At 43.6% G+C, this 24,856-nt stretch overlaps 1 protein-coding gene across 8 annotated transcripts in view; it reads left to right on the top strand.

Moving 5' to 3' along the window:
• Window positions 1-24,856, top strand: part of LOC130291507 (interleukin-13 receptor subunit alpha-2-like) — a 138,509-nt gene that overhangs the window by 82,835 nt on the left and 30,818 nt on the right. For all 8 annotated transcript variants that reach the window (XM_056540281.1, XM_056540289.1, XM_056540286.1 and 5 more), the window contains 3 exons: window positions 3,868-4,052; window positions 6,943-7,088; window positions 9,230-9,374. In XM_056540281.1, the coding sequence (XP_056396256.1) occupies window positions 3,868-4,052; window positions 6,943-7,088; window positions 9,230-9,374 (476 nt within the window). The remainder of the gene's footprint in view (window positions 1-3,867; window positions 4,053-6,942; window positions 7,089-9,229; window positions 9,375-24,856) is intronic.

Raw genomic sequence — 24,856 nt, forward strand, 5'->3', positions numbered from 1 at the left:
TTGGTTCTGAAGCCCCCAAAATGTCATCCAAAAATAGGAAAAAGTCAGGATTAAAGATAAATAAGTAGATAACTAATATAGATAAAGCAAATCCTTACATATAAAAGTAATAAAGATCTGCTGGGAGCTGTAATCACTGTCTGTGTCAGTGTTTCCCAAGCAGGGGGCCTCCAGCTGTTGCAAAACTGCAACTCCCAGCATGCCCGGACAGCCAAAGGCTGTCCGGGCATGCTGGGAGTTGTAGTTTTGCAACAGCTGGGGGCACCCTGCTTGGGAAACACAGGTCTATGTAGAGGACAGGAACTTCTTCAGGGTCCTATACGGTACATGCAATGTCCAAAAAAAGTTACATGGAGTCGCCCTCACCTGGTGTCCAAAGGTACAGGTAAAGAGTACAGAACATGTAATACCTCCCTGTACTGTAGGGGGCGCTACCAGATACCAGTCAGTGCATACACTTCAGTAATACAGGTAAAGAGTAGGGCAGAACATGTAATACCTCCCTGTACTGTAGGGGGCGCTACCAGACACCAGTCAGTACATACACTTCAGTAATACAGGGGTTTTACCAGTGAATGTCCATTCTGATTGGTCGGTTCTTCCAGCTATTGACACGTTTCACAGATCTGGACTGTCTGTACATTGTATGTTGAGTCTGGTTTCAAGTTACAATGGTCCATAAAAGACCATTGTATGTTGAAACTATTGTATGTTGAGGCCATTGTAAGTTGAGGGATCACTGTATATGGAAAATCTGGATTACTTTCCATTACACATGTAACTTTGGTTTACTGTAAATGGATTTTATTAATCTTGCATGATGCACTGATCATTAGTTATTAGTACACAAATTTACCTGGCTGAATACAAAAAACAAAACTTAGAATCCAGTGATTCAATCAAGTTTAACGTAAAACCCCACTGTGTTGACCCAGAGGAAGTCAAAAGACCCCATGAGGCTGATGCCAGTTGCCCCAAGACAGAGAAAACACACCTTTTAAATTCCAATATGGCAATAAGAATAAATCACTGGATAAACGTTTTATCCACATAAATCTAGTCTCCATAACCCCTTGAACTCAGCATCATGTGGCAGAGAGTTCCATAGTCTCACTGCTCTTACAGTAAAGAATCCCCCCCCCCCCCCCCTTACCAGCCTAGGTATAAAAAGATCACTAGAAATATCTCTGCACTGTCCATTTTTTTTAATTTGTATAATGTGATCAGATTGGCCCTAAGATGTATTTTCTCCAAACCAAATAACCCCAAGCTTGATAAACCTGTCTTGGTTCTGTAATCCTCCCATATCGTTAATTATCTTTTTTGCCCTTCACCAGTTCAACCATGTCCTTCTTATATACAGGGACCTAAAACTGGGCACAATACTCCATGTGGATTCTGACTAGTGATTTATACAGAGCTGCCTGGTACTGATCACTAAAGTTGTGTTTACTGTCTACCAATACCCCAAAGTCCTGGTCAGGAGAAGTTTTACTTAGTTTTAGTAAGTTCCACTGACACCCACCATTTGCTTCCTGTCACTGAGCCAGTTGCTAACGCATTTACATATATCCTCCCCTAGTCCCAGCTTCCTTTTTTTAAGTACTAACCTTTTGTACTAACCATTTGTGTGTACCATAGCACCAAATGGATTCGAAACTTCCAGATATACAACATCCACAGCTTCCACCCGGGTCCAATCTATAACTGGCCTCCTCAAATCCATGTTGGGGTTGTGTTAGGTTATTTATATTACGATGCTCCAAAATAGTATCTCTTCAATATTTTACCCACAATAGATGTTAGACTTACAGGCCTATAGTTTCCAGGATCCTTTTTTAACCCCTTTCCCTTTTTAAATATTGACACCACATTTGCTAAGCGCCCGACCTGTGGAACAATCTAATAGTTACAAAACAGCACATAAGAGAATGAGAGGACATGCAAAAACTGCAGCCTGTAAAAAAAAAAACTGTAACACTATGTATAGATGTAATAAAGGTGTGCTGAAATTGTATTTGCCGAAAATAAATAGGAGTACCTGAGCTCAGCAATGAATGAAAGCCCCATAGAGAATAAATGGTGGGCTGGTTATACCCTATCCTGTGGATAGCCGATAACTTTTTAGAGTTGGGAATACCCCTTTAAGATGTAACTACAATATGGGGATGTTTATTGTTATGAATTAGGGACAACATAGCTATCCAACCCTAGTCTGCAGATGTTATAACAATAACATTATTTCACTTCTATTGAAAATGTATTAGATCATGTGGTTAATAAGATTTATACTGATTTTCTTAGGAAAAAATTTCTTTCCCATCTGCTGTAAATATACAACTTTATGGCTGCAACTAGAAGAAAATACACTCACAATCCCTATTCTTATCCAGGCTAAACATTTCATGTAATGAGAGATATACAGTATTTCCCAGTGACAGCCGATACGATCATATTAACCTCTTAAGGAGGCAGGGCGTACCTTTACGCCCTGCGCCCGGTCCCGGTATTTAAAACAGGGTCACGCCGTGACCCCACATCATACCGGGTCGGTCCCAGCGGCCTATGATAGCCGGGACCCTGGGCTAATAGCGTGCAGCACAGATCGTTGTGCTGCGCACTATTAACCCTTCAGATTCGGCTTTCAAAGTTGATCGCCGCGTCTAAAACGAGAGTGAAAGCTTCCCGGCAGCTCAGTCGGGCTGATCGGGACTATCGCGATAAAATTGCGATGTCCCGATCAGCTAGGACGCTAGGATTGCTCCGTCGCGTGCGATCAACGTTTGACTGCTCCAAGCCTGAGCTACAGGCTTGAGCAATCAACCCTCTATTACGCTGATCCATGCAAAGCTATGGCTTTGCAGGGATCAGGGTAAAAAGATCAGTATGTGAAGTGTTATAGCCCCCTATGGGAGCTATAACATTGCAAAAAAAAAAAGTGAAAAAAAAAGTTAACAAAGGTCATTTAACCCCTTCCCTAATAAAAGTTTGAATCAACCCCCTTTTCCCATAAAAAAAAAAACTGTGTAAATAAAAATAAACATATGTGGTATCGCCGTGTGCGGAAATGTCCGAACTATAAAAATATGTAATTAATGAAACCGTACGGTCAATGGCGTACGCGCAAAAAAATTCCAAAGTCCAAAAAGACGTATTTTTTGTCACTTTTTATATCGTGACAAAATGAATAAAAAACGACTAAAAAGTCTGATCAATACAAAAATGGTACCGCTAAAAACTTCAGAACACAGCGCAAAAAATGAGCCCTCATACCGCCCCGTACGCAGAAAAATAAAAAAGTTCTAGAGGTCAGAAGATGAGAATTTTTAACATAGAAATTTTCCTGCATGTAGTTATGATTTTTCCAGAAGTGCGACAAAATCAAACCTATATAAGTAGGGGATCATTTTAATCGTATGGACCTACAAAATAATGATAAGGTGTAATTTTTACCGAAATCTGCACTGCGTAGAAACGGAAGCCCCCAAAATTTACAAAATGACATTTTTTCTTCAATTTTGTCGCACAATGAATTTTTTTTCTGTTTCGCTGTGGATTTTCTGGTGGCGCAAAAAATAAGCCATAATATGGAATTGTATGTGCAAAATTGAAAGCGTTATGATTTTTAGACGGTCATGAGGAAAAAATGAAAATGCAAAAGTGGAAAAACGCTGAGTCCTTATGGGGTTAAAGACTGACAGTATTCTACAGAAACAATATGGCAAACAAATATGTCATGTATCAGTGATTGAAACAGAACCTATTTAACATACTAAATAATGAATAAATAAAAATGGTAGACATTGACATATTTGTGTTTTACTAGTGAATATTTACACTTTTACATCAAAATCTTTTATTTTAAAGGCAAGAAGGAATGTCTGAGAAGAGGGTCTGTGCACACTACATGACAGAGAATGAAATAAACACAGGATGTCATTTTGGAAGTGAGGAATTTGAGCTTTTCTCAGACCTGTTCATATGCGTCACTGAAATGCCAGGCATGGACCCAATAAGACCATCGTACTTTATTTTTCAGTTGCAGAATATAGGTAAGAAGAAAAAATAAGCAATAGAGACATGTTTACTCTGAAAGCAGTTTATTGTGCTCGCTCTTCATATATTTATATATCGTCCTCAATTATTGTCTGTTGATTAAGAATAAGAAGGGTAACATTCAGCTGTTTGAGGGTTACCACTAGAGATGAGAGAACTTACAGTAAATTCGATTCGTCACGAACTTCTCTGCTCGGCAGTTGATGACTTTTCCTGCATAAATTAGTTCAGCTTTCAGGTGCTCCGGTGGGCTGGAAAAGGTGGATACATTCCTAGGAAAGAGTCTACTAGGACTGTATTCACCTTTTCCAGCCCACCAGAGCACCTGAAAGCTGAACTAATTTATGCAGGAAAAGTCATCAACTGCCGAGCAGAGAAGTTCGTGACGAATCGAATTTACTGTAAGTTCGCTCATCTCTAGTTACCACAATCACACAGAGGCCAGTATAAAGCCGTCATGGCATGGGTAGGTACAATTCCTTGACCACATCACCCCGTAAGGGAACCTGTCATCGCTTTCATGCTGCCTGAACCATAAGTCAGTAAAGGGGTACTCCAGATGGCAAACATTATTTATATTTTGTCTCCTCATGGCCAGACCAACTGTATTGTAATATACACTTATTACCTGTACAGGCAGGAGGGGAAGGAAAAGCCTGCCATACTCTGTCCACCTCAGTGACTTATGATTTAAAGGGGTACTCCGCTGCTCAGCATTTGGAACAAACTGTTCGTGATGTCATAGCCCCCTCATGACGTCACACCCTGTCCCCTCAATGCAAGTCTATGGGAGGGGGCGTGACGGCTGTCACGCCCCCTCCCATAGACTTGAATTGAGGGGGCGGGGTGTGACAGCATGGGGGCAAAGCTATGACATCACAAGTTCCCGGCACCAGCTCCAGCGTTCAGAACAGTTTGTTCCAAATGCTGAGCAGTGGAGTACCCCTTTAAGACCAAGCCCCTACACAGGGGTAAGTGTCTGGGCGGTGGTCTTCTCCCCCATCTGACTTGGACGGATTGGCAGGTCTCTACTTATACCCAAATAAAAAGAGACTTCTCATTCAAAGCAAACCAGGCGGGAAGAATGTGTGGAGACCGCATTGCATACACTATATCCGGTGCCCTGGCTTTGTTATAAACTAGTTTTTTTCTGAAACTCCTCAGCATTTTAGATTAAACAGATGTCAGTAAGGCTGGGTTCACACCACGTTTTTCAAATACGGTAACCGTATACGGTTTTCCGCAAAAAAAAAGTATACGACCGTATCCGACACCATACGCATAGAGCATGCATTGTAAACCGTATTCCAAATGTTGTGTACTGTTGCATCCGTTTTACCTCGGATACGGTTTTGCCGATTTTTCAACCGTAGGCAAAAACGCTGTCGACCACGTTTTTGCCTCCGGTTGGAAAACCGTATGCGAACCGTATGCGGTTCTGTTAACATTGTTGTCTATGAGAACCGTACACAGAATTTCAGAATACGGTTGCAAGTGGTTTTTCTAATACGTTTTTGGAGTTGACACATGCGCAGATTGGAATTTGAATAGAACAATAGTAACTTTATTAAATTGCTGGAAAACTAATTCCAACAAAATAGCAAAACCGTTGGCAAAAACTGATGCAAACGGATAGAACCTTACGGGGAAAAACCGTATACGTTTTAGTTTGGAGTCATACGGTTGTATAAGGTTGCATACGGTTTTTGCCATACGTTTTTTTAGCGGAAAACCGTATACGGTAACCGCATTTGAAAAACGTGGTGTGAACCCAGCCTAACAAGGGAGCTTGATGGGTTTATGCTGCCCGAGGTTAAGGCAGCATAACTCACCAGACAGACTAAACTACCTTTACTGTTTTCATTGTGGTCCGGCCCATCTAAATTTCCTGACAGATTTCTTTTAAGTGCTAAAATCCCTTTACATTGTTAGGTTCAACCCTACAGAAAATTTTGAAAAGGTTAGTGCTGGATATGATAGAAAGTTGTCACAGGAACTCCAAGTTCCTGTGTAGTTATGGACCGGTCAGTGACCATACTGACCTCTGTCCTCCTCCAAAAGTGCCTACAATGAGCTCATCAGCTTCAGAACTAGATAATGTGGATGGGTGTGCAATGTTTAAAGGGGTTATCCAGGAAAAAACTTTTTTTTTATATTTCAACTGGCTCTAGAAAGTTAAACAGATTTGTAAATTACTGCTATTAAAAAATCTTAATCCTTTCAGTACTTATGAGCTGCTGAAGTTGAGCTGTTCTTTTCTGTCTAAGTGCTCTCTGATGACACGCGTCTCGGGAACTGCCCAGTTTAGAAGCAAATCCCCATAGCAAACCTCTGCTCTCTGCTGACATCTCTGCTTGTCTCGGGAACTGCACACTGTTGCCAGACAGAAAACAACAACTCAACTTCAGCAGTTGATAATTATTGAAAGAATTAAGATTTTTTAATAGAAGTAATTTACAAATCGGTTTAACTTTCTGGAGCCAGTTGATATATAAAAAAAAGTTTTTTCATGGAATACCCCTTTAAGTAGAGAAGAGATGCCACCAGGATGCACTAGGGTTTTCAACCTGCGGACCTCCAGATGTTGCAAAACTACAACTCCCAGTATGCCCGGACAGCCGTTGGCTGTCCGGGCATGCTGGGAGTTGTAGTTTTGCAACATCTGGAGGTCCGCAGGTTGGAGACCACTGCACTAGGGGAATAAAGTAACCTGGCAGGGGCAGTGCGATCCACTGGGCAACATTCTGCTGGTTTTAATGTTCTGTGGCATTTTTATACAAAAATATAATTTACAGATTGGTCAGTGGAACATTTCGATAAATATGTCATATTTTCAGCAGTATAGTATGAGATTCTACTCATTCCATGTTGTGTTGTGTTTAATAGGTAAACCTGGTGTCGCAGAAAATCTCACACTGACCATGGACATATCTGGTGACTTTGACCTGAACTGGAATGAACCCAAGGGTAAAATACCTGCACATTGTTTGGAGTATGAGATCCAGTCTAAAAACCAAATGAATATGTGGGAGGTTTGTATTATATAGAATTTCTAATATTCCTTAATGGCCCCAATTCATAATCTTCCCCAGCCCCTGCCATCTATCATTATAGTACTGGCATCTACTTACAGACATGGCCAAAATAGTTTCTCCTCTTCCTTTAAAGAGAGAGAGGCCCACAATGCTCCCTGAAATAACTTGAAACTCCCAAAAGCAATAATGGTTAAAAATTTACTGATAAAAATGAGACATCGCTTTTGAAGTCTCGTACAACAGAATCATTTTGAAAAACAAAATAATGAACCTATCCTGGACTATTATGAAGGTCCCTGAACTTAAAGGGGTACTCCACCCCTAGACATCTTATCCCCTATCCAAGACATCTCCACCCCTAGACATCTTATCCCCTACCCCTATCCTGCCGCTGGGGATCCCCGCAATATAGCACGCAGCACCCACCTGTTACTGCTCCGGAAGCGCTGGAGGGTCTGGCTCCCGACCACAGGAACAGAAGATCGTGATGTCACGACTCCGCCCCTGTGTGACATCTCGCCCCACCCCCTCAATGCAAGTCTATGGGAGGGGGCGTGACGCTGTCACGCCCCCTCCCATAGACTTGCATTGAGGGGGCGGTATTGAGAGGCAGCAAAACAACCCCAAAACACCATATTTCACTGTAGGTCCTGTGTTCTTTTCTTTGTAGGCCTCATTCCGTTTTCGGTAAACAGTAGAATGATGTGCTTTACCAAAAAAGCTCTATCTTGGTCTCATCTGTCCACAAGACGTTTTCCCAGAGGGATTTTGGCTTACTCAAGTTTATTTTAGCAAAATGTAGTCTTGCTTTTTTATGTCTCTGTATCAGCAGTGGGGTCCTCCTGGGTCTCCTGCCATAGCATTTCATTCATTTCATTTAAATGTTGACGGATAGTTCACACTGACACTGATGCTCCCTGAGCATGCAGGACAGCTTAAATATCCTTGGAACTTGTTTGGGGCTGCTTATCCACCATCCGGAATATCCTGTGTAGACACCTTTCATCAATTTTTCTCTTCCGTCCATGCCCAGGGAAATTATCTACAGTGCCATGGGCTGCAAACTTCTTGATAATGTTGCGCACTGTGGACAAAGCCAAATCTAGATCTCTGGAGATGGACTTGTAACCTTGAGATTGGCAAATGTTTCCAAAATTTTGGTTGTCAAGTCCTCAGACAGTTCTCTTATCCTCTTTCTGTTGTCCATGCTTAGTCTGGCACACACAGACACACAATGCAAAGACTAAGTGAACTTCTCTCCTTTTTATCTGCTTTCAGGTGTGATTTTTATATTGCCCACACCTGTTACTTGCCCCCAGGTGAGTTTAAAGGAGCATCACATGCTTGAAACAATCTTATTAATCCACAATTTTGAAAGGGAGCCAATAATTTTGTCCAGCCCATTTTTGGAGTTTGGTGACATTATGTACAATTTTCTTTTTTTCTCCCTTTTTTGGTTTAGTTCCAATACACACAAAGGGAATAAACATGTGTATAGCAAAACATGTGTTACTGCAATCCTTTTCTGTGAGAAATATTTCATGTTCTTGAATAATTTCAGGGGTGCCAACATTTACGGCCATGACTGTAATATATATATGTTATAATTTTTGAATTTTTTTTACTAAGTGATAAATTCAGCGCACCAACCAGTGCATCCGGTAACCTGCACGCCTCTTGATAAATCCAGATGCACCTGAGGTTGTCCATGCGGCTGCCTAGAAATCTACACCAGCTCGGAGACAGCGTACATTTTTACTACAATTTCTGCTTGCTAGCCGATGTAAATTGTAGAAAATTCCGCAAGCAAGGACGGTCATGCCTCATAAGGCCACACCCACCCGTCTGTATCAAGCCAAGCCCATTTGGCGAGTGTGGCACAGATTGACAAAAAGTCCCCAAAAAATTGAAAATTGTGACTCTTTGCCAGTTTGCACCAGATGTGGACCATAACAAAGTCCCCCCTATGTCTAAAATGCTGACACTTGATTACAATGCACCCATCTACAGAGGCCCTAAATAACACATAGATTACCAGTTTTACTCATATTTAATAATTCTGATAGCCCAAACAACTTTGGATATTATATTTTATGTTAAAAAATGTAGTTCCTACATTGTATTCTTTATCCTTCTAGACTGTGGCCAAGCAAAGCGAAAGCAGATACATTTTTAAGAGATCAGAGACGTCGAACACCTGTATACGAGTCCGAGGGAAAACAAACATTTATTGTGCAGACGATGGCTATTGGAGCGAATGGAGCCCAGAGTTGTGTTGGGAAGGTAATATATGAACAGTTCGGAAGAAATATCTGCATGATACTGTGGTGAGGGTGTGATGAAGGGCAGATGTTATTACCCTTAGGGCAGATATTATTAACCCTTGGTATTCGTGGTGCCAGGGCGTAGTTATCCTCTACACCACCTGAGGTATGGCCAGTGGTTCCTGGGCCAGGCGCAAATAATCACTCCGATGCAAGGTTACAGAACAGCGGCAGCTTTACTGAGGCAGACAGATGTTCTAGTCTTTACAGCTCAGTTTAGGCCCAAGGAAGTGACCAGTGGACTTTAGGGTCTTGTTTAGGAGACTTGTGGGCTCCGTACTTGTAGTGGGCTTGAACTCAATTACGCAGTCCCATGTTGAATTTATACTTGACAGACTTGACTATGCTGACTAGACTTCTCCCCTGTATTTGCTTACCAGGCTTTGACTTTCACCTGAAGGGGGTTCCCTGTTGGTGGAAGTGTGGCTGCGTGTCTGGGCCTTGGTCTCCCTCAGGACACCAGACAACTCTCAGGTCTTTACTTGACTGTACCTCAGAACAGAACTCCTCTCAGAACTGATCTAACTAGCAATTTGGGGGACTCCCATAGGTCCCCTACAAGTCACCTGGTCACTGGCACCTTCCTTGGTTACACAGACTTAGCAACAATACTTAAAGGCATATTAACATGAATATAATACATTAACTCTTTATGCAACAAAATATGTGATGAGAGTTCTGAGAGGTGTAGAGGCCAGGGTAATGGGTCCACCTGATAGAACCTCTAGTGTACAGAAGGGCCACTTCTGTACTGGGCCACCACAATACTAATAAGTTAAAGGGGTACTTCGGTGGAAATTATTATTTTTTTAAATCAACTGGTGCCAGAAAGTTTAACAAATTTGTAAATGACTTCTATTTAAACATCTTGATCCTTCCAGTACTTATCAGCTGCTGTATGCTCCACAGGAAGTTCTTTTTCTTTTTGAATTTCTTTTCTGTCTGACCACAGTGCTCTCTGCTGACACCTCTGTCCATGTTAGGAACTGTCCAGAGTAGGAGCAAATCCCCATAGCAAACCTTTACTGCTCTAGATAGGTGTCAACAGATAGCACTGTGGTCAGATTGAAAAGAAATTCAAAAATAAAAGAACTTCTTCTGTAGTATACAGCAGCTGATCAATACTGGAAGGATTAAGATTTTTAAATAGAAGTCATTTACAAATCTGTTTAACTTTCTGGCACCAGTTGATTTAAAAAAGAAAAGTTTTCCACCGGAGTACCCCTTTAATATACCATGATCACCACTATTCTTGTTGGAGGAGAGCATCTGATAGAACTGGCCTCAGAAAATGCCAGCGAACTACCTGTAAGTGAAAGTGATGCATGGTACTCCTATCTGTTACCCTGCGCAAGTTCAACATTGCTACCTGGAAACGGTCAGCCAGCTGCTGTTGACAAATTTGCCATTGTTTAATAGTCTCGATTTAGTCGGATTTTGGGATTTGTTAATCTGCTATTGAGTCTGTGGCTAGGGTTATGTAACACTGCAGGGCCACAGATGGAGGCAGTCACGTAGTTTACCCAAGTTACCACCTCTAGGCTAGCCCTGGCTGCATGAGTTCCTAACAGTAAGTCTGGGTTCACATTACGATTTGCCGAGACGGTCACCGGATCCGGGCGCTCCTGTATCCCAGCTGGACCCGGCCTGTATCTCATTCATTTGAATGAGCCGGGCGGAATCAGATAGTGACTCCGGTTGGCTCATTTTTGCCCTGTATCCAGTTTTGTGACCGGACCTAAAACCGTGGTATTGCGCAGTTTTAGGTCCGGTCACAAAACTGGATACGGGGCAAAAATGAGCCAACCAGAGTTCGTATCTGCAAATCGTAGTGTGAACCTAGCCTTACATGTGCGGATACAGGAGATTCTTCTTTGTGTATTTGCTCATATACTGAACCCGTTCAGTTGTCACAATACAACTTTATGATACCTAAATGGGCACAGTAACTTTAGCCCTAACAGAATTAAAGGACATCTGCAGTGCTGGGCAAAAAAACTTTTTTTTACCTCATTTAATAGGTCTTTGAAAGACCTTTCCAACGATGTCTCCCCCATCAAAATTGGCCCAGTCGTTCTCCCGTTATCGGCACACGAATTACGGAGAAGTGAAAGTAAAACTACATCTCCCATCATGCCTTGTGCTTACTTCCTGTAAGCTGCTGCCCTTCCCCTGTTCTATCCCCCCCGAGCAAATTATTATATTGTAACGCCCACATCTCCCTTCCCTATGCATACACCCTCCCCTTCTGCTCATCTCCCCCTCCCCATGCTGGCTCCTGTCCAGTGATGAAGCAGCTGCCTCCGTGCTCACTGTAGTGTGGACACTGGAGAGTGGAGAGTGAAAGTAAAAATGGTAAAAAAAAAAACATAATTGTTTGTCTATAAAACTGTCCTGATATTGGTCCCTCCATCTTTTTCACAACTACAACTCCAAGCATGCCCAGTTATTCTATATGCAGTGGTGCCTCCAGCTGTTGCAAGACTACAAATCCCAGCATGCCCTGTCAGCTTTCTGCTGTATGTGCATGCTTGGAGTTGCAGAGGTGACTCCAGCTGTTGTAAGACTATCAGGGATGTGGAATTTCTATCGCCCGACGCCCCGGACTAGCAGTTTTGGGCGCCGGGCAGGTGAATTTGTCCGGCCCTTAGCCCGGCTTCGGGCAAGCAGGGCCGGACCTGACAAGTGCCGCGGCGATCTGCAGTCTGTATGGAGCGGGCTCCCGACTCCTGCCCGCTCCATACTCTGCAGCCTGTGTAGCAGAGCAGGGGAGATGAGAAGCTGTGTACAGTGTTTGTCTTCTCTCCCCTGCTCTGCAGACGTGCAGGGGGAGATGAAGGGGGCGTGGCTTATTTCTCCCCGTGCAGACCTGCGTCCTTTGCCTTCGCTCCCCGCACGTCTGCACGGGGAGACTGTATGCGGCGCTCTGCAGTATGTATGGAGCGGGCTCGGGATTCCTGCCCGCTCCATACTCTGCAGCCCCCGGTTGTTCTCAGTAGCCGGGGGCCGCCGCTAATAGCCAGCATGCGGCGATCGCCGCGGCTCGCTATTAACCCTTTAGATCGCCGCTGTCAAAGCTGACAGCGGCGTCTAAAGGGACATGTGAACGCTCCCTGGTGGGCTAGTGGGGTGGATCGCCCCCCCGCAGCGCGATCGCAGGGGGGGCGATCCACTATGGAGGTAGCCGGAGGACTTACCTCTGCTTCCTCCTGTCCGGCTCTGTCATTGATAGATCCTGGCTGGACCAGGCTCTATCAATGGATCACAGAGCACACAGATTAATAGAGTTCAATAGAACTCTATTCATCTGTCTGAGGAATCGAATGATTCCTCATATAAGTGTAATAAAGTGTTAAAAAAAAATCATAATAAATAAAAGTTTTAATAAAAGTTTGAAAGACACATATTAACCCAGTGGTCTTCAAACTGTGCCCCCTCCAGATGTTACAAAACTACAATTCCCAGCATGCCAGGACAGCCGTTGGCTGTCCGGGCATGCTGGGAGTTGTAGTTTTGCAACATCTGGAGGGCCACAGTTTGAAGACCGCTGCATTAACCCCTTCCATGTTAAAAGTTAAAATCACCCCCTTTACCTATATAAAAACATGTAAACATAATAAAAATAAACCTATTCGTTATCGCTTCGTGCGTAATTGTACAACCTATTAAAATATAACATTATGTATCCCGTACGGTAAATGTAAAAAAAAAAAAAAAAAAACACAGATTTGAAATTTTTATAATATCCCATAAAAAAAAGTAAAAAAGCAATGAAAAAGTCAGATGAATACCAAAATGGTACCGATACAAAAAACAGATTATGGCGCAAAAAATGAGCCCTCATACAGCCTGGTATGCGGGAAAAAAAATAAAGCTACAGGGGTTAAAAAATGGCAATTAAGAAAAATTAGAAAAAGTCCAGAATTAGTAAAACATGACGTAAACGATACAAATCTGGTATCGCTGTAATCAGGCGGCCTAAAGTATAAAACTAACATGTTACCTCAACCACTAGGTAAATGGCGCAGAAAAGAAAAACCACCAAATCTGCAAAATTATCTTTTATTATTTCAATTTCACTTCCCTTAATATATATTATATTTTTTGGGGTTCAGAGAATATGTTATTGAAAAATTAAAAGGTGTCATTATAGTAGGTAGTTATGGCTATTATAGGGCGAGGAGGAAAAAACGAGAGCGTAAAAGCGAAAATTAGCCGGACAAGTGGATCGTCATGAGGGACAAGTAGATTTTGCTCCATTTTTGTCCCGTGGACAAGTAGTTTTTTATAAAATTTCCACACCCCTGACTATACATCCAAGCATGCCGTGACAGCTTTCTGCTGTTTGAGTGTATAAAGGAGTTGTAGTTCACCAACACCTCTACTGTATCAGGAGACACCTGGGAGTTGTAGTTCACCAACACCTCTATTGTATCTCAGTAGTCTCCTGGGAGTTGTAGTTCACCAACACCTCTACTGTATCAGGAGACTCCTGGGAGTTGTAGTTCACCAACACCTCTATTGTATCTCAGTAGTCTCCTGGGTGTTGTAGTTCACCAACACCTCTATTGTATCTCTGTAGTCTCCTGGGGGTTGTAGTTCACCAACACCTCTATTGTATCAGGAGTCTCCTGGGTGTTGTAGTTCACCAACACCTCTATTGTATCAGGAGTCTCCTGGGTGTTGTAGTTCATCAACACCTATATTGTATCTCTGTAGTCTCCTGGGAGTTGTAGTTCACCAACACCTATATTGTATCTCTGTAGTCTCCTGGGAGTTGTAGTTCACCAACACCTCTATTGTATCTCTGTAGTCTCCTGGGAGTTGTAGTTCACAAACACCTCTATTGTATCTCTGTAGTCTCCTGGGTGTTGTAGTTCACCAACACCTCTATTGTACCAGGAGTCTCCTGGGAGTTGTAGTTCACAAACACATCTATTGTATCTCTGTAGTCTCCTGGGAGTTGTAGTTCACCAACACCTCTACTGTATCAGGAGACACCTGGGAGTTGTAGTTCACCAACACCTCTATTGTATCTCAGTAGTCTCCTGGGAGTTGTAGTTCACCAACACCTCTACTGTATCAGGAGACTCCTGGGAGTTGTAGTTCACCAACACCTCTATTGTATCTCAGTAGTCTCCTGGGTGTTGTAGTTCACCAACACCTCTATTGTATCTCTGTAGTCTCCTGGGGGTTGTAGTTCACCAACACCTCTATTGTATCAGGAGTCTCCTGGGTGTTGTAGTTCACCAACACCTCTATTGTATCAGGAGTCTCCTGGGTGTTGTAGTTCATCAACACCTATATTGTATCTCTGTAGTCTCCTGGGAGTTGTAGTTCACCAACACCTATATTGTATCTCTGTAGTCTCCTGGGAGTTGTAGTTCACCAACACCTCTATTGTATCTCTGTAGTCTCCTGGGAGTTGTAGTTCACAAACACCTCTATTGTATCTCTGTAGTCTCCTGGGTGTTGTAGTTCACCAACACCTCTATTGTACCAGGAGTCTCCTGGGAGTTGTAGTTCACAAACACATCTATTGTATCAGGAGTCTCCTGGGTGTTGTAGTTCACCAACACCTCTATTGTATCAGGAGTCTCCTGGGTGTTGTAGTTCATCAACACCTATATTGTATCTCTGTAGTCTCCTGGGAGTTGTAGTTCACCAACACCTATATTGTATCTCTGTAGTCTCCTGGGAGTTGTAGTTCACCAACACCTCTATTGTATCTCTGTAGTCTCCTGGGAGTTGTAGTTCACAAACACCTCTATTGTATCTCTGTAGTCTCCTGGGTGTTGTAGTTCACCAACACCTCTATTGTACCAGGAGTCTCCTGGGAGTTGTAGTTCACAAACACATCTATTGTATCTCTGTAGTCTCCTGGGAGTTGTAGTTCACCAACACCTCTACTGTATCAGGAGACACCTGGGAGTTGTAGTTCACCAACACCTCTATTGTATCTCAGTAGTCTCCTGGGAGTTGTAGTTCACCAACACCTCTACTGTATCAGGAGACTCCTGGGAGTTGTAGTTCACCAACACCTCTATTGTATCTCAGTAGTCTCCTGGGTGTTGTAGTTCACCAACACCTCTATTGTATCTCTGTAGTCTCCTGGGGGTTGTAGTTCACCAACACCTCTATTGTATCAGGAGTCTCCTGGGTGTTGTAGTTCACCAACACCTCTATTGTATCAGGAGTCTCCTGGGTGTTGTAGTTCATCAACACCTATATTGTATCTCTGTAGTCTCCTGGGAGTTGTAGTTCACCAACACCTATATTGTATCTCTGTAGTCTCCTGGGAGTTGTAGTTCACCAACACCTCTATTGTATCTCTGTAGTCTCCTGGGAGTTGTAGTTCACAAACACCTCTATTGTATCTCTGTAGTCTCCTGGGTGTTGTAGTTCACCAACACCTCTATTGTACCAGGAGTCTCCTGGGAGTTGTAGTTCACAAACACATCTATTGTATCTCTGTAGTCTCCTGGGAGTTGTAGTTCACCAACACCTCTACTGTATCAGGAGACACCTGGGAGTTGTAGTTCACCAACACCTCTATTGTATCTCAGTAGTCTCCTGGGAGTTGTAGTTCACCAACACCTCTACTGTATCAGGAGACTCCTGGGAGTTGTAGTTCACCAACACCTCTATTGTATCTCAGTAGTCTCCTGGGTGTTGTAGTTCACCAACACCTCTATTGTATCTCTGTAGTCTCCTGGGGGTTGTAGTTCACCAACACCTCTATTGTATCAGGAGTCTCCTGGGTGTTGTAGTTCACCAACACCTCTATTGTATCAGGAGTCTCCTGGGTGTTGTAGTTCATCAACACCTATATTGTATCTCTGTAGTCTCCTGGGAGTTGTAGTTCACCAACACCTATATTGTATCTCTGTAGTCTCCTGGGAGTTGTAGTTCACCAACACCTCTATTGTATCTCTGTAGTCTCCTGGGAGTTGTAGTTCACAAACACCTCTATTGTATCTCTGTAGTCTCCTGGGTGTTGTAGTTCACCAACACCTCTATTGTACCAGGAGTCTCCTGGGAGTTGTAGTTCACAAACACATCTATTGTATCTCTGTAGTCTCCTGGGAGTTGTAGTTCACCAACACCTCTACTGTATCAGGAGACACCTGGGAGTTGTAGTTCACCAACACCTCTATTGTATCTCAGTAGTCTCCTGGGAGTTGTAGTTCACCAACACCTCTACTGTATCAGGAGACTCCTGGGAGTTGTAGTTCACCAACACCTCTATTGTATCTCAGTAGTCTCCTGGGTGTTGTAGTTCACCAACACCTCTATTGTATCTCTGTAGTCTCCTGGGGGTTGTAGTTCACCAACACCTCTATTGTATCAGGAGTCTCCTGGGTGTTGTAGTTCACCAACACCTCTATTGTATCAGGAGTCTCCTGGGTGTTGTAGTTCATCAACACCTATATTGTATCTCTGTAGTCTCCTGGGAGTTGTAGTTCACCAACACCTATATTGTATCTCTGTAGTCTCCTGGGAGTTGTAGTTCACCAACACCTCTATTGTATCTCTGTAGTCTCCTGGGAGTTGTAGTTCACAAACACCTCTATTGTATCTCTGTAGTCTCCTGGGTGTTGTAGTTCACCAACACCTCTATTGTACCAGGAGTCTCCTGGGAGTTGTAGTTCACAAACACATCTATTGTATCTCTGTAGTCTCCTGGGAGTTGTAGTTCACCAACACCTCTACTGTATCAGGAGACACCTGGGAGTTGTAGTTCACCAACACCTCTATTGTATCTCAGTAGTCTCCTGGGAGTTGTAGTTCACCAACACCTCTACTGTATCAGGAGACTCCTGGGAGTTGTAGTTCACCAACACCTCTATTGTATCTCAGTAGTCTCCTGGGTGTTGTAGTTCACCAACACCTCTATTGTATCTCTGTAGTCTCCTGGGGGTTGTAGTTCACCAACACCTCTATTGTATCAGGAGTCTCCTGGGTGTTGTAGTTCACCAACACCTCTATTGTATCAGGAGTCTCCTGGGTGTTGTAGTTCATCAACACCTATATTGTATCTCTGTAGTCTCCTGGGAGTTGTAGTTCACCAACACCTATATTGTATCTCTGTAGTCTCCTGGGAGTTGTAGTTCACCAACACCTCTATTGTATCTCTGTAGTCTCCTGGGAGTTGTAGTTCACAAACACCTCTATTGTATCTCTGTAGTCTCCTGGGTGTTGTAGTTCACCAACACCTCTATTGTACCAGGAGTCTCCTGGGAGTTGTAGTTCACAAACACATCTATTGTATCAGGAGTCTCCTGGGTGTTGTAGTTCACCAACACCTCTATTGTATCAGGAGTCTCCTGGGTGTTGTAGTTCATCAACACCTATATTGTATCTCTGTAGTCTCCTGGGAGTTGTAGTTCACCAACACCTATATTGTATCTCTGTAGTCTCCTGGGAGTTGTAGTTCACCAACACCTCTATTGTATCTCTGTAGTCTCCTGGGAGTTGTAGTTCACAAACACCTCTATTGTATCTCTGTAGTCTCCTGGGTGTTGTAGTTCACCAACACCTCTATTGTACCAGGAGTCTCCTGGGAGTTGTAGTTCACAAACACATCTATTGTATCTCTGTAGTCTCCTGGGAGTTGTAGTTCACCAACACCTCTACTGTATCAGGAGACACCTGGGAGTTGTAGTTCACCAACACCTCTATTGTATCTCAGTAGTCTCCTGGGAGTTGTAGTTCACCAACACCTCTACTGTATCAGGAGACTCCTGGGAGTTGTAGTTCACCAACACCTCTATTGTATCTCAGTAGTCTCCTGGGTGTTGTAGTTCACCAACACCTCTATTGTATCTCTGTAGTCTCCTGGGGGTTGTAGTTCACCAACACCTCTATTGTATCAGGAGTCTCCTGGGTGTTGTAGTTCACCAACACCTCTATTGTATCAGGAGTCTCCTGGGTGTTGTAGTTCATCAACACCTATATTGTATCTCTGTAGTCTCCTGGGAGTTGTAGTTCACCAACACCTATATTGTATCTCTGTAGTCTCCTGGGAGTTGTAGTTCACCAACACCTCTATTGTATCTCTGTAGTCTCCTGGGAGTTGTAGTTCACAAACACCTCTATTGTATCTCTGTAGTCTCCTGGGTGTTGTAGTTCACCAACACCTCTATTGTACCAGGAGTCTCCTGGGAGTTGTAGTTCACAAACACATCTATTGTATCTCTGTAGTCTCCTGGGAGTTGTAGTTCACCAACACCTCTACTGTATCAGGAGACACCTGGGAGTTGTAGTTCACCAACACCTCTATTGTATCTCAGTAGTCTCCTGGGAGTTGTAGTTCACCAACACCTCTACTGTATCAGGAGACTCCTGGGAGTTGTAGTTCACCAACACCTCTATTGTATCTCAGTAGTCTCCTGGGTGTTGTAGTTCACCAACACCTCTATTGTATCTCTGTAGTCTCCTGGGGGTTGTAGTTCACCAACACCTCTATTGTATCAGGAGTCTCCTGGGTGTTGTAGTTCACCAACACCTCTATTGTATCAGGAGTCTCCTGGGTGTTGTAGTTCATCAACACCTATATTGTATCTCTGTAGTCTCCTGGGAGTTGTAGTTCACCAACACCTATATTGTATCTCTGTAGTCTCCTGGGAGTTGTAGTTCACCAACACCTCTATTGTATCTCTGTAGTCTCCTGGGAGTTGTAGTTCACAAACACCTCTATTGTATCTCTGTAGTCTCCTGGGTGTTGTAGTTCACCAACACCTCTATTGTACCAGGAGTCTCCTGGGAGTTGTAGTTCACAAACACATCTATTGTATCTCTGTAGTCTCCTGGGAGTTGTAGTTCACCAACACCTCTACTGTATCAGGAGACACCTGGGAGTTGTAGTTCACCAACACCTCTATTGTATCTCAGTAGTCTCCTGGGAGTTGTAGTTCACCAACACCTCTACTGTATCAGGAGACTCCTGGGAGTTGTAGTTCACCAACACCTCTATTGTATCTCAGTAGTCTCCTGGGTGTTGTAGTTCACCAACACCTCTATTGTATCTCCGTAGTCTCCTGGGGGTTGTAGTTCACCAACACCTCTATTGTATCAGGAGTCTCCTGGGTGTTGTAGTTCACCAACACCTCTATTGTATCAGGAGTCTCCTGGGTGTTGTAGTTCATCAACACCTATATTGTATCTCTGTAGTCTCCTGGGAGTTGTAGTTCACCAACACCTATATTGTATCTCTGTAGTCTCCTGGGAGTTGTAGTTCACCAACACCTCTATTGTATCTCTGTAGTCTCCTGGGAGTTGTAGTTCACAAACACCTCTATTGTATCTCTGTAGTCTCCTGGGTGTTGTAGTTCACCAACACCTCTATTGTATCAGGAGTCTCCTGGGAGTTGTAGTTCACAAACACATCTATTGTATCTCTGTAGTCTCCTGGGAGTTGTAGTTCACCAACACCTCTACTGTATCAGGAGACTCCTGGGAGTTGTAGTTCACAAACACCTCTATTGTATCTCTGTAGTCTCCTGGGAGTTGTAGTTCACCAACACCTCTACTGTATCAGGAGACTCCTGGGAGTTGTAGTTCACAAACACCTCTATTGTATCTCTGTAGTCTCCTGGGAGTTGTAGTTCACCAACACCTCTATTGTATCAGGAGTCTCCTGGGAGTTGTAGTTCACCAACACCTCTATTGTATCAGGAGTCTCCTGGGGGGTTGTAGTTCACCAACACCTCTATTGTATCTCTGTAGTCTCCTGGGAGTTGTAGTTCACCAACACCTCTATTGTATCTCTGTAGTCTCCTGGGAGTTGTAGTTCACAAACACCTCTATTGTATCTCTGTAGTCTCCTGGATCTGTAGTTCACCAACACCTCTATTGTATCAGGAGTCTCCTGGGAGTTGTAGTTCACAAACACATCTATTGTATCTCTGTAGTCTCCTGGGAGTTGTAGTTCACCAACACCTCTACTGTATCAGGAGACTCCTGGGAGTTGTAGTTCACAAACACCTCTATTGTATCTCTGTAGTCTCCTGGGAGTTGTAGTTCACCAACACCTCTACTGTATCAGGAGACTCCTGGGAGTTGTAGTTCACAAACACCTCTATTGTATCTCTGTAGTCTCCTGGGAGTTGTAGTTCACCAACACCTCGACTGTATCAGGAGACTCCTGGGAGTTGTAGTTCACAAACACCTCTATTGTATCTCTGTAGTCTCCTGGGAGTTGTAGTTCACCAACACCTCTATTGTATCAGGAGTCTCCTGGGAGTTGTAGTTCACCAACACCTCTATTGTATCAGGAGTCTCCTGGGGGGTTGTAGTTCACCAACACCTCTATTGTATCTCTGTAGTCTCCTGGGAGTTGTAGTTCACCAACACCTCTATTGTATCTCTGTAGTCTCCTGGGAGTTGTAGTTCACAAACACCTCTATTGTATCTCTGTAGTCTCCTGGATGTTGTAGTTCACCAACACCTCTATTGTATCAGGAGTCTCCTGGGAGTTGTAGTTCACAAACACATCTATTGTATCTCTGTAGTCTCCTGGGAGTTGTAGTTCACCAACACCTCTACTGTATCAGGAGACACCTGGGAGTTGTAGTTCACCAACACCTCTATTGTATCTCAGTAGTCTCCTGGGAGTTGTAGTTCACCAACACCTCTACTGTATCAGGAGACTCCTGGGAGTTGTAGTTCACCAACACCTCTATTGTATCTCAGTAGTCTCCTGGGTGTTGTAGTTCACCAACACCTCTATTGTATCTCTGTAGTCTCCTGGGGGTTGTAGTTCACCAACACCTCTATTGTATCAGGAGTCTCCTGGGTGTTGTAGTTCACCAACACCTCTATTGTATCAGGAGTCTCCTGGGTGTTGTAGTTCATCAACACCTATATTGTATCTCTGTAGTCTCCTGGGAGTTGTAGTTCACCAACACCTATATTGTATCTCTGTAGTCTCCTGGGAGTTGTAGTTCACCAACACCTCTATTGTATCTCTGTAGTCTCCTGGGAGTTGTAGTTCACAAACACCTCTATTGTATCTCTGTAGTCTCCTGGGTGTTGTAGTTCACCAACACCTCTATTGTACCAGGAGTCTCCTGGGAGTTGTAGTTCACAAACACATCTATTGTATCTCTGTAGTCTCCTGGGAGTTGTAGTTCACCAACACCTCTACTGTATCAGGAGACACCTGGGAGTTGTAGTTCACCAACACCTCTATTGTATCTCAGTAGTCTCCTGGGAGTTGTAGTTCACCAACACCTCTACTGTATCAGGAGACTCCTGGGAGTTGTAGTTCACCAACACCTCTATTGTATCTCAGTAGTCTCCTGGGTGTTGTAGTTCACCAACACCTCTATTGTATCTCTGTAGTCTCCTGGGGGTTGTAGTTCACCAACACCTCTATTGTATCAGGAGTCTCCTGGGTGTTGTAGTTCACCAACACCTCTATTGTATCAGGAGTCTCCTGGGTGTTGTAGTTCATCAACACCTATATTGTATCTCTGTAGTCTCCTGGGAGTTGTAGTTCACCAACACCTATATTGTATCTCTGTAGTCTCCTGGGAGTTGTAGTTCACCAACACCTCTATTGTATCTCTGTAGTCTCCTGGGAGTTGTAGTTCACAAACACCTCTATTGTATCTCTGTAGTCTCCTGGGTGTTGTAGTTCACCAACACCTCTATTGTACCAGGAGTCTCCTGGGAGTTGTAGTTCACAAACACATCTATTGTATCAGGAGTCTCCTGGGTGTTGTAGTTCACCAACACCTCTATTGTATCAGGAGTCTCCTGGGTGTTGTAGTTCATCAACACCTATATTGTATCTCTGTAGTCTCCTGGGAGTTGTAGTTCACCAACACCTCTATTGTATCTCTGTAGTCTCCTGGGAGTTGTAGTTCACAAACACCTCTATTGTATCTCTGTAGTCTCCTGGGTGTTGTAGTTCACCAACACCTCTATTGTACCAGGAGTCTCCTGGGAGTTGTAGTTCACAAACACATCTATTGTATCTCTGTAGTCTCCTGGGAGTTGTAGTTCACCAACACCTCTACTGTATCAGGAGACACCTGGGAGTTGTAGTTCACCAACACCTCTATTGTATCTCAGTAGTCTCCTGGGAGTTGTAGTTCACCAACACCTCTACTGTATCAGGAGACTCCTGGGAGTTGTAGTTCACCAACACCTCTATTGTATCTCAGTAGTCTCCTGGGTGTTGTAGTTCACCAACACCTCTATTGTATCTCTGTAGTCTCCTGGGGGTTGTAGTTCACCAACACCTCTATTGTATCAGGAGTCTCCTGGGTGTTGTAGTTCACCAACACCTCTATTGTATCAGGAGTCTCCTGGGTGTTGTAGTTCATCAACACCTATATTGTATCTCTGTAGTCTCCTGGGAGTTGTAGTTCACCAACACCTATATTGTATCTCTGTAGTCTCCTGGGAGTTGTAGTTCACCAACACCTCTATTGTATCTCTGTAGTCTCCTGGGAGTTGTAGTTCACAAACACCTCTATTGTATCTCTGTAGTCTCCTGGGTGTTGTAGTTCACCAACACCTCTATTGTACCAGGAGTCTCCTGGGAGTTGTAGTTCACAAACACATCTATTGTATCTCTGTAGTCTCCTGGGAGTTGTAGTTCACCAACACCTCTACTGTATCAGGAGACACCTGGGAGTTGTAGTTCACCAACACCTCTATTGTATCTCAGTAGTCTCCTGGGAGTTGTAGTTCACCAACACCTCTACTGTATCAGGAGACTCCTGGGAGTTGTAGTTCACCAACACCTCTATTGTATCTCAGTAGTCTCCTGGGTGTTGTAGTTCACCAACACCTCTATTGTATCTCTGTAGTCTCCTGGGGGTTGTAGTTCACCAACACCTCTATTGTATCAGGAGTCTCCTGGGTGTTGTAGTTCACCAACACCTCTATTGTATCAGGAGTCTCCTGGGTGTTGTAGTTCATCAACACCTATATTGTATCTCTGTAGTCTCCTGGGAGTTGTAGTTCACCAACACCTATATTGTATCTCTGTAGTCTCCTGGGAGTTGTAGTTCACCAACACCTCTATTGTATCTCTGTAGTCTCCTGGGAGTTGTAGTTCACAAACACCTCTATTGTATCTCTGTAGTCTCCTGGGTGTTGTAGTTCACCAACACCTCTATTGTACCAGGAGTCTCCTGGGAGTTGTAGTTCACAAACACATCTATTGTATCTCTGTAGTCTCCTGGGAGTTGTAGTTCACCAACACCTCTACTGTATCAGGAGACACCTGGGAGTTGTAGTTCACCAACACCTCTATTGTATCTCAGTAGTCTCCTGGGAGTTGTAGTTCACCAACACCTCTACTGTATCAGGAGACTCCTGGGAGTTGTAGTTCACCAACACCTCTATTGTATCTCAGTAGTCTCCTGGGTGTTGTAGTTCACCAACACCTCTATTGTATCTCCGTAGTCTCCTGGGGGTTGTAGTTCACCAACACCTCTATTGTATCAGGAGTCTCCTGGGTGTTGTAGTTCACCAACACCTCTATTGTATCAGGAGTCTCCTGGGTGTTGTAGTTCATCAACACCTATATTGTATCTCTGTAGTCTCCTGGGAGTTGTAGTTCACCAACACCTATATTGTATCTCTGTAGTCTCCTGGGAGTTGTAGTTCACCAACACCTCTATTGTATCTCTGTAGTCTCCTGGGAGTTGTAGTTCACAAACACCTCTATTGTATCTCTGTAGTCTCCTGGGTGTTGTAGTTCACCAACACCTCTATTGTATCAGGAGTCTCCTGGGAGTTGTAGTTCACAAACACATCTATTGTATCTCTGTAGTCTCCTGGGAGTTGTAGTTCACCAACACCTCTACTGTATCAGGAGACTCCTGGGAGTTGTAGTTCACAAACACCTCTATTGTATCTCTGTAGTCTCCTGGGAGTTGTAGTTCACCAACACCTCTACTGTATCAGGAGACTCCTGGGAGTTGTAGTTCACAAACACCTCTATTGTATCTCTGTAGTCTCCTGGGAGTTGTAGTTCACCAACACCTCTATTGTATCAGGAGTCTCCTGGGAGTTGTAGTTCACCAACACCTCTATTGTATCAGGAGTCTCCTGGGGGGTTGTAGTTCACCAACACCTCTATTGTATCTCTGTAGTCTCCTGGGAGTTGTAGTTCACCAACACCTCTATTGTATCTCTGTAGTCTCCTGGGAGTTGTAGTTCACAAACACCTCTATTGTATCTCTGTAGTCTCCTGGATCTGTAGTTCACCAACACCTCTATTGTATCAGGAGTCTCCTGGGAGTTGTAGTTCACAAACACATCTATTGTATCTCTGTAGTCTCCTGGGAGTTGTAGTTCACCAACACCTCTACTGTATCAGGAGACTCCTGGGAGTTGTAGTTCACAAACACCTCTATTGTATCTCTGTAGTCTCCTGGGAGTTGTAGTTCACCAACACCTCTACTGTATCAGGAGACT

Source organism: Hyla sarda, chromosome 9, assembly GCF_029499605.1.
Source record: "Hyla sarda isolate aHylSar1 chromosome 9, aHylSar1.hap1, whole genome shotgun sequence".
In the NCBI taxonomy this organism is placed as follows: Eukaryota; Metazoa; Chordata; class Amphibia; order Anura; family Hylidae; genus Hyla; species Hyla sarda.